Raw genomic sequence first — 16,087 nt, 5'->3', positions numbered from 1 at the left:
AACTTAGCTCCCAAACCCAATATCTAGAAATGGATTAGGATCCTTTGCTGGACACTTCAAGATAGTGAAATCTCCCAGTGAACATCCTGATTATGTGGAGTATCTATTGGATGCAGAAACGACAGGATTAGCCATCTTATTATAGCTATGAACCAGTCTTGAACTATAAACAAGTCACTAGCTGGATGTTTTATTTTTAAAAATAATAAAACAACTGATCATTCTGGTCCATAATTGTACTTCCCTGGGGTAGTTACTACATTTCAGTGATGTCACAGGACAAGCCATTCTAGTTGAAGACGTGTACAGTTTTTGAATACTTAATCATAGAAACGTTCAGGGTGCCATTAGGGAGATGACTAGAGATAGTGGTATCAGGCACAAGAAACATGCAGAACCTGCTACTCCTAAGCTCCGTGCCTGCATAGAGTGATTGGTTTTCCTCTAGTCTACTTTACTTTATAACCCCTCTGCTTCTGTCTTTCAGGAGACCAGGAGCACAGAGAAAAATCTCAGCAATAGTCTAACTCCATAACAGCCTTGTCCATCCCCTAGGAATGATTTCTCCCCCTAGACTTAACCTAAACCACAGTCCCAATAATTCTGTTCTTCTACCCAAATTGGGCATTTGACCTGCAATATCCTTAATATCAAGGATATAGTACTGAGAAACACTGTTCTATCACATTATAGATTAGCATCTATTTGATAAATTTCTGATTATTCTCTTCTTGAAGACTCTGAGCCACATGGCCTTTTGACACAACAGAACAGCAACCCAATTTCCATCCCTAATGCAAAGCTTCATATAGTGGGTTTTTTACATTCCACATCATCCTGGCATTATAATTTCCAAGGAAACAGGATTCTCCTCAATCCTGTTGATAAAGGAATGTGGCCAACAACACACAACCCTCTCAGCTTTCGAGTGGTTGTTGCTTTCTTACCAATGACTACCCCAGCTCCATTGTGTTCCTAGAACCTCTAGGATGAACACGAGCTCAAGCACTGTAGTCCAGAGCTGATATTCTTTTCCCTGATTTCCTTAGAATCATGTGTTTTCCAAGTTTAAACACTATAAGAATCCCTTCCTACCCCTCCCTACTGAACTTTGTCATGATTCTTTATGGGGAATGGTCTAACAGCAAAGGTTAAGAAATCTGACTTAGTTTGACAATCGATCTGCTGCTGTTGGTCTACACCTGCTGGGCTTCTTTATATTCCAGGAAAGGAAGGAGTATGAGAGTAACCAGAACAGGCACAATCTTCAGTCCCATCTATGCTGTTCGTGGTTAGAAGATAATTCAGTGCTAAATTTTTTTGGGGGGGGATGAGGAGGATAGCAGATGACCCCTTTTATTTTATACATACAAATAATGTTTTAAACTGTTTTTAAAATATCTGAAAGGGGGCAGCCTGGTGGCTCAGCGGTTTAGCGCCGCCTTCAGCCCAGGGCGTGATCCTGGAGACCCAGGATTGAATCCCATGTCAGGCTCCCTGCATGGAGCCTGCTTCTCCCTCCGCCTGTGTTTCTGCCTCTCTCTCTCTCTCTCTCTCTGTGTGTGTGTGTGTCTCATTAATAAATAAATAAAATCTTTTTAAAAAAATTTTAAAAAATATCTGAAAGGTTTTAGAAGAAAAAAATTCTCTTCTTCAACTAATGTGAAAAGAAAAAGTGAGGATGGGGGTAAACCCATAACAAAAAAGGCTTATCTATTACTTTCCCATTGCTATCATGTAAGTATTTTAAATATTGAAACATCAGCAATGTGATCATATCTTATACCCTAATCCCTTGAAATAAAAAGAGAAGTACTTGAAACATTGATTTTGAAGACCTCCTGGGAGATTAAAAGCAGCTTTGAAAGGCTTGGCTTATAATATGAGCAGAAACACATAGCCTTCAAGGTGAGTATAACAAAATCACTGCAGAATATGAAAAATCACAGGGAGATCTGTGACAGGCTATGGCCACAGCAGTATCTCCCATTCCACAGGTGTCTTGAGGACTTTGCCATTTCTCAAAAAGGTGAATCTAATATAACTCCCCTTAAATATGGGAAGACTTGGAAATTGCTTATAAAAAATTTGTTAGAAATCATGTGTGACTTCCAAGATCATGTTAGAGTTTATCACTTTTAACACTACTGATACTCGAGGTCAGATAACTCTTTGTCGTGGGGCCCTGTCCTCTGCACTATGGGATGTTTAGCAGCATCCTTGGCTTATATCCACTAGATGCCAATAGCATCCCTCATCAGTTGTGACACCCAAAAATGTCTCCAGACATTGCCCAAAGTCTCCAGGGGGACAAAATCATTCTCACTGAGAACCACTGGGTTAGATAATAAAAAGTGATACAGCTCTGTCACTGGGCCACTCACTTTTGAGCCCTCAGTCCCCACATAAACAGTGCAAGTGTCCTGGGTTCAGCAGTCTGTCAGAAAAAGCAGGCCTCAAGGAAAAGTTATGGTGAGATGCTCCTGTTCCCAGTGCCAGGTGAGATGTATAAGCATCAGACATATAAGTGAGAGTGCCTACCAACTGTCAAGTCACCCCCAGCCATCTAGTGGGGTGTGTTCCAAGCTGAGGCCCCAGATGTTGTGAGGCAGAGATCAGCCATTCCTTCAAATCTCTGACTCACAGAGCCTGTGAAAATAAGACAATTGTTATTTAGGATAATACATTTTAGAGTAAATTGTTTCAAAATTGTAATAATGGGGATATTTTGTATTGGGAGTGTAGTGATGTAAATAGTAAGTAAATAACAAACCCTATTTATCAGATCATACTAAGTAGGAGACTGTAAAATCTTTTAATACTTAAAAGAGGTCTAAGGTCACACCTTATAGATTTTCAAACAAACACAAGGCCTCTAAGAATCATAAGGTAGTGCCTCATGGATTTTTGTCATTAAATAAGAGGACTCTATGAGACCAAACTGTTGTCTCACAGAAGCCTTGAGGGTAGCCCAAAGTGAAAAAGGGTGTATTTGAAGAGACTTGTGGGTGTGCCTCCTATCCAATGACAATCATTATAAATTGATATACAGCTAACCAACTAAATGTGTAGAGTAATATATCAATTTAGGTTGAAAATAAGAGATAACACAAAATAAAGAGGCTTTGGAGCCTCAAAATTTTCCAGAAAGGAAAAAGGTTGAGAAGCCTACGCAGTAGAAATAGGGCACTTGGGTGGCTCAATCGGGTAAGTGTCTGCCTTTGGATCAGGTCATGATCTCAGGGTCCTGGGATTGAGTCCCACATTGGGCTCCCTGCTCAGCAGGAAGTCAGTTTTTCCCTCTCCCTCTGCCCCTCCCCCTATTTATGCTCTCTCTCTTTCTTTCTCTTCCTCTCAAATAAATGAGTAAAATATATATATTTTTTAAAAGTAGCCTATGCCAGGAGCCACTTCTTGTGGAAAAGGAAGGATAACTTAAAAGGGAGAAGAAGTGCAGAGAGGAGAAAAATCAGCCCTGGAGAGTAACTCTTAGAGAGTTAGCCTGAGCTCCTATCTGAAAACCCACACCACCTGCCCTAATGGGCATCAGGTTTACAATAGACCAGCAAGAGCTGTGTGCTCTCTGCTTTCCCCCAGTTTGAATGGGGGTGTCGGTAATGTTACCTTATTTCTGTCTTAGACGTTGTATGTTAGACAGTAAAGGGACAAATCACCTCTCTGTTTGGATTGTAGATCTTTACACTGAGGAGAATGACACTCGTGAAACTGTGCTGCCGCAGTTGTCTTACTCATGATTATTTCAGCTGTGAGTGATAGAGGCACGATGAAAGAGAACGAACAAAAAAAAATAAACATTATTGACCTAAGTAATTGGGGGTGGAGAAGCTGCCTTAGCGCTCACATAAGCCTACCAGCTCAGTCTCCCACCCCTGCGTTCCCCAGGTAATCTTACTACTGGCCAACTTTCTTTTTACTGGGTGCCTCCCAGGACTAAAGGAGGGTAGGGAGCCTAGGCAGGGAAGAGGAGGAGGTGGAGCTTTTGGCACATGAAGGAACTGTGAGAGCACTGAGTGCAGGGTCAGTCTTTGCTGAGAGAGGCATGGGCCTGTGGGGAGAAAATTACTCCCAAGACCAAACCACCCAGCCCAGGACCTATCAGAGCAGAATACGGAAAGGACTTGCCATTCACAACAGAAACTAGATTCAGAAGGATGCACTTGTGAGCTGGAGGGAGTCAGACAAATGGGCTTTGGAGAGGATCTGGAGGCAGAGGGCCATCTTGGGCCTGTGGGACCCTGAGGTCCATTGGCTGCCATGGGAGGGGCCTGGGTCCTTGAGGGGTCCTCAAAATGTTATGCTAGGCATCACACTCCATCCTCTCTGCAGATATGGTCTCAACCTCCCAAATAGTTCCAAACATCGCCTCTATGAATATGACTTTCACATGAGTCTTTACCTAGTCATATCGCCAAACGTTAGACCCATATTTCTACCTGCTACCCTAGAACATCTCTAAAAATATAGTCTCTTATTATTGTTACATAATCCGCTAAAAATTACTCACTACATTTTAAAACAGACCCAGACAAAAAAGTATTTTAGTGAATATTTACAAAATTAAGGCCATTTAGAAGTAGATAAGACTCAATTTTGGAAGGCTGGGGCCAAGTCTCCTTTACAACTTCCTTGGCTTTCTTATGAGCCTATTCACACAGAAAAAGCACTTAGTGATTTCGACTTCTGAATTTCCTGTCTGGCCGTGTCCTGGGCATGGCAGCTATATACTTTATTTCTCAGATAAGACTGATACTTTGCAATTAGTTCTCCATAGGCAGGCAGGAGTCATCATTGCCCAGAGGGGTCTTTCCTTCCCCATCTCCAAACTGGTAACCAGATCTTTCACCTTCTGATCAAGTCCAGTGAGGACTTTCAGCCGTTCATGCTGAAGATGCTGCAGATCTGTTGGATCATCTCATGAAGAGAGAGGTGGCCTAAGCTGTTTGGAACTGGCTGCCATCCAACTGCTTCTAAGAAGAAGTAAAAATATTCTTGGTCCTTCAGGCAGGAGAAAAAAGAAGATCCTCCCCCATTTACTGCAGGTCTGTGAATGTCTCCTGCTTTGGCAGGCCACAGTTCTGGGCCAGGTGACATCTAAGGGTACAGAACTAGAGAGCATCAGACTCGGTGTCATCGGTGAGGAGGTTGGCAGGCCCCAGGTGAGTGGGGGGGATGCAAATGTCTGGCTATGGGGGACTTTGCCTAGCTGCTCTGAGTACCTTCTTGCAAATGACATTCTTACATAGGGTAAGACTGATACTTCCATACTTATCCCAATTTTGTTTCCACTTTTTGTCAAGTTCTCTTCTATTTATGGGCCTCAGACAATGTCATGACTTTAACACTTCTTTTTACTATGACACTGGAAATTAAACACACTCAAGGAAGATGATGGAAGTCTCAGACCAATGAGATGTGTTCATCTAAGCGAGACCCAAGGTGGAAGTAAAAATCTGAGTCTTAGGCTTTATCTCTTTTTCATTTTTTAAAACATTTTATTTATTTATTCATTCATGAGAGACACATACAGAAAGAGAGAGGCAGAGACAGGCAGGGGGGAAGCAGGCTCTCCATAGGGACCCCAATGCGGGAATCAATCCCAGGACCCCAGGGATCACACCTTGAGCCCAAGGCAGATGCTCAACCACTGAGCATCTTTTTCATTTCTAATAAGAGTTCTCAGTGGTTTGATCCTGGGTACCATTTTTACACTTCAAGTGCACTGAAATACAACTTGCCTCAACTCTTAGCATTTCCTTTTTAAAGGGATAAACATTAAATTTGACATTTTCCACATTTCTTTCTGGGAGCCATGGCTCATATATTCTGACACACACTAGAGATGATAGTGGCAGAAAACCCAACACCAAGGGTTAAATCATAGAATTCTCTTTATTCTGTTCCCCGAAACATGCTGACTGCACACATGTGGAAGACAATGTGTTTGGAAATGTGGATTCAAGGAAGGTAAGACAGGGATGATGACTACCTTCCAGGGAGCAGGAAAGCATGTAGTAGAGATGTGGTTAGGATCAAGGGAGCACCAGCACTGTCAATGTAGCAAAGGGCAAGTGCTTAGAGATGATGAAGAGGAGGGCATGGAGGGCAACAGGAAGCTCCACTTTCTAAAGAAATCTGTGGCTCCTGAACATAAATGACACCAGACTTTCATTTCTTCCTCAAAAAAATTGAGACAGTGTTAGTAATGGACACACAGAAAATTGTAAAGATTAAATGGAATAAAGTTTGCAAATTACAGACTCATAATGCAGAATCACAGTAAATGAGAGTAAACCTGACCTTAGTAAATGATAGCTGCCTGAAAGATTAATACGAGAAATAATACTCTGTAGAGTCCACATTCAGCCAAGCCAAGACAGGCTTTCAGTGCAGCACCCTTAACACTCTTAGAGATGTGTATGTCCAGCTTCCTGTCCCCAAATAAACTCCAGAAGGGGACATTGTTCCAGGACTGTGAAGGAGCAGAGCCCAATGTTCCCTCAGATATCAGTCCCTGGAACACACAGGAGACAGATCTCACAGCACACTTGAAGCTCTTTGTAGAGAACCAGCACCTTGAAAGTTATCTGACAGAAATGGCTGCTCTGTGACTAGTATAAAAGGAGTAAGAGTCCCTTCTCTCATGCTCAGGTACATTCAGACCTCTTCTGGGGATATTTTTTAAGATACCGTGTAGGAAAAAAAAATAGGAAAAAATTTAAAAATTAAAAAAAAAAAACAGGAAAAGAGTTTTTAAAAAATGAAGGACAGGGTGATGAGATATGGAACATTCCTAGATTTTCAACCATTGAATATCACAACACTAATTCAAAAGCTATTTCCTGTGTTAGTAATAGGTTATAGTGAGTGAGTATGCCGCTCTAGCACCAAATTTACAAAGGCACCAAATCTAAGTAATCAAGATAAATAACTTAATGCAATATTTTAAACTCTAAATTAATTCAAAACCTCCAGGATGTACAAAATATCAAAATGTTAAATAAAGAGAATTGACCTGTACTTGGAAGTTCCTGAGAGTCTTCAAAGGAAGAAACAGAGTATATATGGAATTTCAACAAATCCCATTCAGTCTATGAATATCTTACTAAAGAAAATGGAAAGATCCAATGTGCTGAATGTTCTCAACTGCTTGTAAACAACACTAACTTTTCTCCTTAACAATGTAGTCAAGTTGGAATCCGGGGAAAGATGTTTCACTAACCAGAAGGTTAAAAAAAACTACTTAAGATTGTCACAGAGACAGATACAAAAATATTGTCAAACACACAGTTCTATGAACTGAAAAGAAATAATCTTGACTATATTATTGAGTTTGTTTTCATCAAAGGTAGAAAAGTGAAGTTATATTCAATTATTATTTTGCTGTGAATAAAATGTAATTTCCACTCCACTGAAAAAGTTGACTACAAAATTATGTAGGAGTTTGAGTATTTTCCATATGAGAAGTTTTGCTGTTTCGTGTGTAAAGTTTGGATTTGACATGTGACATGTGAAATCTGTGGTGTGGGCACAGGTGACTGGGATGTGCAATGAGTGTCCAGGGTTCTAATCTGCAGGTGGCCCTCGTGTGGCCCTGCTGCCACCACGGACATCCCCCACCCGTCCCACCTGCAGATATGCCTAGAAGTGAGGAGGGTACATGTTGGGTGCTCCCCATCCTTCCAGCGACCATGGGGACTAGGCTGGCTGGTGACGAGCTCTGCCCACTGCATCCTCACTGCAGTCCAGGCGAGTCCTGACATCCCTTTATCCCATAGCCACATGGTCCCATTTCCCTAGTGTTTCATCGTCCCGTTGCCCAGTACTCCATCATCCCATCATCCCATGTTCCCTTCATCCTCTCACTAGATCACCATGTGGTCCTGTCATCCCATCAACCTGTTGCCCGGTCTCCCCATCGCTTCATCGTCCCATCTTCTTGATGTACCATTGCTCCATTGTCCCACAGTCCAGTCGTTCTGACATCCCACAGCTCCACCTTCCTGTCGCATCATTGTCCCATCATCCCATCGTCCTGTCATCCCGTCCCCACTGTCCTGTGTCACTCCATTATCCCTTCGCCCCATCATCACATCGCCTAATGCCCCATCGTCCTATCGTCCTATCATCCTGTCCCACCATTGCCCCGTAGTCCCATCATACTATCAGCCACACAAGGCCCCATTGTCCAATCGCCCCCTTGCTGTCCCATCATCTCAGTGTCCACTCAACCCATTTACCTGTCGACCAGTCGCTCTGTCAAGTGTCCCCGTCACACTGTCGCCCCTTTGCCCCATTGTCCCGTAGCCACATGTGGCATCACCCCAGTGTCACATCGTCCTGTCAACCGACCTCCAAAAGCCCCATCGCTCCATCACTCCATCACCTCGTTTCTCATTGCCGCATCTTCCCATCACTGCATCGTCCAGTCATCTGTCCCTTCATCTCCCGCTTCTCCCATCACCCCATCGCCTGATCGCCCCATCGCTGCACCATCCCCTCACTTGTCATCCTGTGGCCCCCAGGGCCTAACCTTTTCATCATACTGTCATCCTGTCTTCTGAAAGCCCCATCTTCCTAACCTCCCCCCGCCCTCCCGAGCCGGTCGCGGCCCCGCCAGCGGGCGCACACCCGACCCTGAAGCTGCAAACCCGCCCGCACGCGCGCGACACGAGGCTCAAATCCCTTGGGGAAACCGCTTCTTGCAGCCCGTCCTCTGGCTGCACTTTCTCGGCCGAAGGGGCGCCAGGACCCAGGCCGAGCCCACAAGCGCAGGCTGCAGGACGCCCTCGGGGTACGGGGTCCCCCCCAAGCGCCGCCCGACCGCCCGCTCGGCGCGGACGGGGCGGCAGGACGGGTTTGCGGGGACCCGGGCCGCGGCCCCGAGCCGCCCCCCCAGGCCGCCCCGCGCAGCCTGGGCCCCTCACAGCGGCCGGAGACGCCCCCGCGCCCCCGCGGCCGCAGGGACAACCACCGCCGGCCTGCGGGGCCCCATCCCTGGGCGGCAGGAGGAGGCTGCTGCTGCCGCCCTGGGGCTCCCCCGCGGGACCCCTGCCTGGGAGCGGGAGCCCCGCCTGAGGCGCGCACACCCTCAGGCCCACCGCTCAGCCCAAGGGGCCCGCACACGCGCCTCCGGGGCGCACCTACTGCGGAGCTTCTTGGGGACCAGAGAACACCCCGAATCCAGAGGACCCGAAGCACCCGTTTGCACCTGCAGCTGCTGCCGCACATCCTCAGCCTCTTGGGCCCAGAGCGCAGCCAGGCTGGGGGGAGCAAGGCCGCCTCCAGCACCTCCTCTCCAGCCTTGATCGCAGCCCGGAGCCCCGGGAGCCCAGGAAAGAAGAAGGTTGGGCCTGTGTGTGTTGGGGACTGGTTGTGGGGAAGGGATTCCAGAGCATCCATCTCTGTCAGGAGGGCAACCAACACGGCCGCTGTGCCTGAGCATTAGATAAGAAATATCTGAACCAAAATCACAGACTTTTAAAAGAATGTATTGTTCAGGGACGCCTAGGTGGCTCAGTGGTTGAGCGTCTGCCTTCGGCTCAGGGCATGATCCTGGGGTCCAGAGATTGGGTCCCGCATGGGGCTCCCTGCATGGAGCCTGCTTCTCTCTCTGCCTGTGTCTCTGCCTCTCTCTGAGTGTCTCTCATGAATATATAAGATCTTTAAAAAAAAAAAAAAAAAAAAAAAAGAATGTATTGTTCAGAATGATTTTACAAAAATATGTTTAGAGAGAAAATGATCTGCTTTCTTATAAGGTTTTATGATGTAATTTTTTAAGGTCTAAGTTTGAGGGCGTTTTGGCCATTTCCAGAATATAAAGTCCATTTTTTTAATGGAAAAGTACTTGAGGATAGTGATTTTGTTAAAGACGTGTCAGTTCTACATCTGTCTATGTCTCTGACTCTCTCTGTGTGTTTCTCATGAATAAATTAAAAAATAAAATATTTTTAAAAAGGGGAGGGGGACCGCTGGGTGGCTCAGTGGTTAAGTATCTGCCTTTGGCTCAGGTTGTGATCCTGGGGTCCTGGGATTGAGTCCCGCATAGGGCTTCCCACAGGGAGCCTGCTTTTTTCTCTGCCAAAGTCTCTGCTTCTCTCTGTGTGTGTCTCTCATGAATAAATTTAAAAAAAAATCTTTATAAAAAGAAAGACATGTGTTTATTAAGTTAATGCCAGCTGCTGTAACTGATCTACATCAAACTAGGAGAGTGTGATGGGGAATTTCTGCTTAGATGACTCTTCCAGTTGGCTCTTCCTCAAACAGTGATTCAGGGACACCAGGATCTTCTCTTCCATGACATTGCGTATTTGACACTGGACTCCAAATGTGTCTGTGATGCTTGAGTCTATCCCAATCAGTTGCAAAGGGAAAAAGGTGGTAATTTCCGGGCCCAAGACTATACTATGAAGGAGAATAACATTTCCATTGACATTTGTGTGGTTTGAATTTATTCTCATGGACTGCCTCAGTGTAAAGACAGGTCCACTGGGAAATAGACTCTGCTCGGGTGGCTAATGCAAGAGGAGAGAAGTTCAATGAAAAAAGAGCAGTCTTTATTGTTACATTATTTATACTAATGCTTTCTGAAAAGGAAAAATAGCCAATATGTTGACAACACACACTTCATTGAAAAGTCCAATACAACAGACTCACAGCCTGATTACACAATTAAATCAGGGGGTGAGTCAACGGATGTCATTTTTTAGAGTTCATAGCATCACTGATCATTTGAAAGAAGCATTCACGTTGATTCCCAAAGGCATAGACTGACATGGGAAACTGGCCACAAGGGTGGAGACGAGGTCTTGGAATACTTTGTAAAATTCAAAGCTATTTGCTCATGAAGTGAAGGAGGTGAGCACAGTGCGAGGTGTTTCCTTGGAGGTACTTGAAGCTCACTAAAATACGGGAGGAGAATGAGTCTTCTGATGGCCAAGCTTGTGATTCTCATCCTGATACTCTAAATACTGGGAATACAGACTTGAAGGAAATTTTCTCACACAGAAATTTTTTTCTTTTGTATTTAAATGCCCCACAGGCTATTCTATTATAAATTCCCTTGTAGAACCATGAGGAATTTATAAAGGACCTTCAGATCTGTTGTCCTCCCAAATCACATAAATCATATCTCTGAGTATCTGTTGGTATTACTCTTTCTCTAATAGTGATTGTGCTTGTTTTCCTCATGAATATTGATCGTGCATTGGAAATTATGTGGACCATACTGGATGCCTAGAAAAATAAGTTGGGTAAGATGAATACCTTCCCCTTAGGTATTTTACAGATCCCCAGAGGGAGACATTCTAAGGAGAAAATAGGGCAGGTCAGGGCTCTGTCCCTTTGGGCTGCTTTTTAAAAATAGCATATCCTGGATAACTTGTAAAGAGCAGAAATTCATTGGTCACAGTTCTAGGGTTTGGAAATCCAATATGAAGATGTCTCTTATAAGGGCCCCAATCTCACCATAAGGGTTACATCCTTGTAATCTCATCACCTCCAAAGGCCCCATCATTTAATACCATCACTTCGAGGTTAGGACTTCAATAGATAATATCCAACCATTCAGAACATAGTAGGTCATTAAAGGCTCCATGTCTGCCTTCTAGAAGAGTGGATACAGCCAAGCTTAGTAACAAGGAAGAGTGAGTAGGTAGGTTAGCAAGCAAGAGCAAGCAGGGCCAAGGACTGAGAATACACACCTTCATGTTTTGGCCTGAGGTAACACTGCCTATTACCTGTCACACTGTAGATATCGGAGTGCAATGGAGTCTTCTCTCCCCCAGAGATGGATTGAGATAAGAGCAGGCGATGGGGGTTCATTGTTGTCTCTGAGTTGTCTCCAGAGCATCTCAGGAAGACAGTCGTTGGGTGTCACTTGAGTAAAGACCCACCACGACTTGTGGATCAATAGCCTGGTTGCCCTGAGCTGTGTGAATCAAGGAGAGTCTGAGTTTAGATGTGTGGCTCTGTGTAGGACACCAGGCTAGGTATTCTCCTGTGGTGGCCAGGCTGTGGGCAAGGTTGAGATGAGGCCATCCTGGGGGGTTTCCTCTAGTGCTGGGCAAAGGCTGACAACTGTGCTCTTGCAGCCTGAACCCCAACGCCCTGAGCACCTGAAAGCAACCAGAGTCCCAGTGGTTTCAGCAATAATCCCAGTAGGTGTGGTCGATGCCAGTAAGAGTAGAGTGGATATTTTGGCCAGTGTCTTGCACAGGCCTAACAAATATGGCTGTGATGAAGCAAACTAGTTTGGTGATTCGTGAACACCTTCTGGTAGGAGCAGGAAATCAGAAAGCCCACTGTAGTGCACATGATGTATTGAGCCAGGACGCTGGGCCTCGTGCCGAGGATGTTAGAGTGAGTAACACAGAATCCATGACTAAGAGCTAGAGTATCAAAGATGGCTACCTACTTCCCATGGGAAGAGTAAGAGTAGAGGATTTAGCCAAGGTAACTTTCTATGCAAAATGACAAGAGTTCAGGATAGGAACTGAGAGGAAGTTCTTCACAAGATAGTAATCGATATTTACACATTTTTGAATTTAGGACAAGCACCTATCTTTCTTTTTTTTTCTTTTTCTGAAGATAACTGTTCTGGTTTCCAATCTCCGAAAGTCCTTTGGGAAATTTGAAATTATATGCAAAAATATAAAGGGAGAGTCAGAGGCACCTGGGTGGCTCAGTTGGTTGAGTGTCCCACTTTTGCTTTCAGCTCAGGTCATCATCTTAGGGTGATGGTATCAAGCTTCGCATTGGGCTCCAGGCTCAGTGGAGAGTCAGCTTGTGATTCTGTCCATATCCTTCTGCCCCTCTTCCTGCTCTCTCATTGTCTCTCTCAAATACATAAATAATTTTTTAAAAAAGAAAGATTCAAATCGAATATGTTCTCCTACCTGCCTATTTTCGCTACCAATGGTGCAAAAATTAGTTATTGGAGAGTGAACACCTCTTATATATTACAATGGTTTCTTGCTCTTCAAATCAGCCCTGTTGATTCAACAAAATTTAATTCCTTAATATTTATTTTCTCATTATCTTATATCTTACTGGTTTTTCTTGAGTATCTTATGGGAAGTATTGACATTGGAGTCTACAAATCTAGAGCAATAAAATTTACATCATATACAAGGCTCACCAGAGGACTCTCCCCCATCATTTGCTGGATTTCAAAGCTATATTCTGAGAAATGATCATCAAATATGCAGTAGGCACCATTGGTCCATTTTGGTTGCCCGAGTATGGACCGGACTTCAGAATTAAATGCAGGTATTTTATATTTGATCATTTAATTCTACTAAAGTTATTCAACACATGAATAATTATGAAAAGAAAAGAAATAAATGCTAAAAGAAATAAATGCCGAGAATATGTGGATGAATATCTATCAAGAAGTGAAATTAAAAATTACTTTCTGATACAAAGCAAAAGTAAAGTGAAGACTTCAAAATACATGTCAGAAAAATACTCTAAATTTTCACTTATTTTGAGTACAAATAGTGTTTTTAAGTATATTATACCAGATATATTATTATTGTATATTTGCATAACTTTGAATAAGTATAATTTAAATACAATCTTATTTATATAAGTATATTAAATTTAAACCGAAAACTAGACTTAAAAGTGAAATAAAATGTTAAAAACGTTGAAATGTACATTTAGCTTAAAATTTTTGTCAGTGTTAATCTGGGATTGGAAAAAGTACAGTTTGGCACGATCTCATTATATAAAGTACAGACAAAGAGAAGACACAAATAGGTATAGAGTATACTTCTGTCATTAAACTTTTATGAGGGATTTGAAAAAAAAATACCTAAAATCACTCTGGGGTCAGGGGTAGGGAATGCAATAATGAAATAAAACAGTTCAGGAACACTCCTCTAAAGCCATTTGGAAAATGCAAATTTAAAAACAAAAACAAATTAGGAAGGAAGAGGAACTTTCAGAAAAAGGAAAGTAATGTGTTACATTTAAGAGTTGGCCCAAGTGAAGATGCTCAGAGAAGCTGGAGCCGCGGTTCCCACACCTGCCCAGCGCAGCCAGGCCCACAGCCCCTGCAGGATCCCCGATGGCCCTGCCCTGCTCCTTCTCGCTGGCCCTGGTGCTGCTCAGCTGCCACTCCCTGTGCTGTCTGGCTTGCGACCTGCCCGACGCCCACGGCCTGCGCAACTGGAGGGTCCTGACGCTCCTGGGACAGATGAGGAGACTCTCCGCCGGCTCCTGTGACCACGACACCAATGACTTTGCCTTCCCCAAGGAGCTGTTTGATGGCCAGCGGCTCCAGGAGGCGCAGGCCCTCTCTGTGGTCCACGTGATGACCCAGAAGGTCTTCCACCTCTTCTGCCCGGACACGTCCTCTGCTCCTTGGAACATGACTCTCCTGGAGGAACTGTGCTCGGGGCTCTCGGAGCAGCTGGATGACCTGGAGGCCTGTCCCCTGCAGGAGGCGGGGCTGGCCGAGACCCCCCTCATACATGAGGACTCCACCCTGAGGACCTACTTCCAGAGGATCTCCCTCTACCTGCAAGACAAGAACCACAGCCCGTGTGCCTGGGAGATGGTCCGAGCAGAAATCGGGAGATCCTTCTTCTCCTCGACAATCTTGCAAGAAAGAATCAGGAGGAGGAAATGAGACCCGCCCGGGTCCGCTGGGAAATGACATTCCCTGACTGATAGGAGCACACTTGCACGTGTCCTGCCGCCTCAGAGAAGCTCACGCCAGCCGTCACGGTGACACGAAGGCAATCGGGGCGTCCAACGTGTTCAGTCGGGGCAGCACCATCAAGTGAAGTCGACAAACACCGTTTACTTTCAGATAACCTTGCCCATCTCTCTACTTTACTATATATTTATTTATTTATTTATTTATTTATTTATTTATTTATTACTATTCATAGATTTACTGGGTTCTCTTTGTATACTAGTAGGCATCCCGTCACTCTGTGATTCAGCCGGAGTGGGAATGATTTCTATTTATTCACTTTTATATTCTTTAGTTCCTTAAACCATTCTATGCAAACATTCTTGTATATGTTGTTTCTTTCTAGAGGGATGGAGTCAGAATAGAATCTGATGAAAGAATAGATCGTATGGCCCTTTTCCTCAAAATTCTGTTACTCTCATGAAAAGTCTAAGCATACTCTTCCTTGAGACCAGTGCGTATGTGCCTGGCAGGATGGAGGCACACACAATGAATCCCAACTCCTACCTTGTATCTTTGAGTTCTGTCGAGAAAAAAAAAAAAAAAAAAAAAAAAAAAAAAAAAACCTCCAAACAACCATCACAGTGCAGTAATGGCAGTAATAGCAAAAGAAGCAGACATATGGGGATATAAAATGAACAGCACTGGATACCTTCCCTAAAAGACTGGTGTATGTCCCAGTGCAAATATCCTTAAAAAAAAAATGCATATTGCAGTCTGCCATTACAAGCCGACCACTCCCTTCAAGCCTAGCAATGGAAGCGGTCCCATGAGAACAGAGTCCTGAAGGAGAAGTGGTCTCCAAATGGATTCCCTTGTGGATCCTGAGTGGCCATGTGACTTCTAAGGGCAAGCCACTCACTGAAGCCCAGAGTCTGTGAAGCTTCCACGCTTTTTGGAAACTCTCCTCCAAGAGGCCTTCTTGAATTCTTTTGCTATTGATGACAGATCATTTTGGATAGGAGGGCACCTCCCCATTAAAACCATGGGACATTAGCTATAGCAACAAGGAAAGAGAAAGTGGGAGGATTGTACTCTGTGGTCTGTCCAATAATGTAAACAGAAGACTGCCTCCTACAGCCAGCAATGGACTGAGATAGTGACCAGGTCTAGACACCTGGCTTGTGCTCTCTGCATCAGGCCGCCTCTGCTGGATGATTCATCTCCAGAGGAAAAAACAGGGTTTTCTCAGAAAGAACGGATTCACATACTGTAATAAGGCAATTCCCTTATTTTCTATGTCTCTCTCTCTCTCTTTCTCTCTCAGTGTATTTTGGAAAATACAGTATTCCAAAGAGCAGTGGGTAGGTAATGTGGTTGGCAAGGTCGGGTAAGCAGCCAGATCTTGGTTTCAGCTGAGATCCT

At 44.2% G+C, this 16,087-nt stretch overlaps 1 protein-coding gene across 1 annotated transcript; it reads left to right on the top strand.

The window, feature by feature from the left end:
• Positions 1-14,044: 14,044 nt before the first annotated feature.
• Positions 14,045-14,653, top strand: LOC112911648 (interferon alpha-1/2). Its single transcript, XM_025988301.2, has one exon. It carries the CDS (start codon positions 14,090-14,092, stop codon positions 14,651-14,653), a length of 564 nt encoding a protein of 187 aa, XP_025844086.2. The 5' UTR covers positions 14,045-14,089.
• The last annotated feature ends 1,434 nt before the right edge of the window (positions 14,654-16,087 follow it).

The sequence above is a fragment of the Vulpes vulpes genome, chromosome 12, assembly GCF_048418805.1.
Source record: "Vulpes vulpes isolate BD-2025 chromosome 12, VulVul3, whole genome shotgun sequence".
NCBI classification, from domain to species: Eukaryota; Metazoa; Chordata; class Mammalia; order Carnivora; family Canidae; genus Vulpes; species Vulpes vulpes.
Note: the sequence above shows the minus strand (reverse complement) of the source record. Positions and strands in the feature narration are given on the sequence as shown.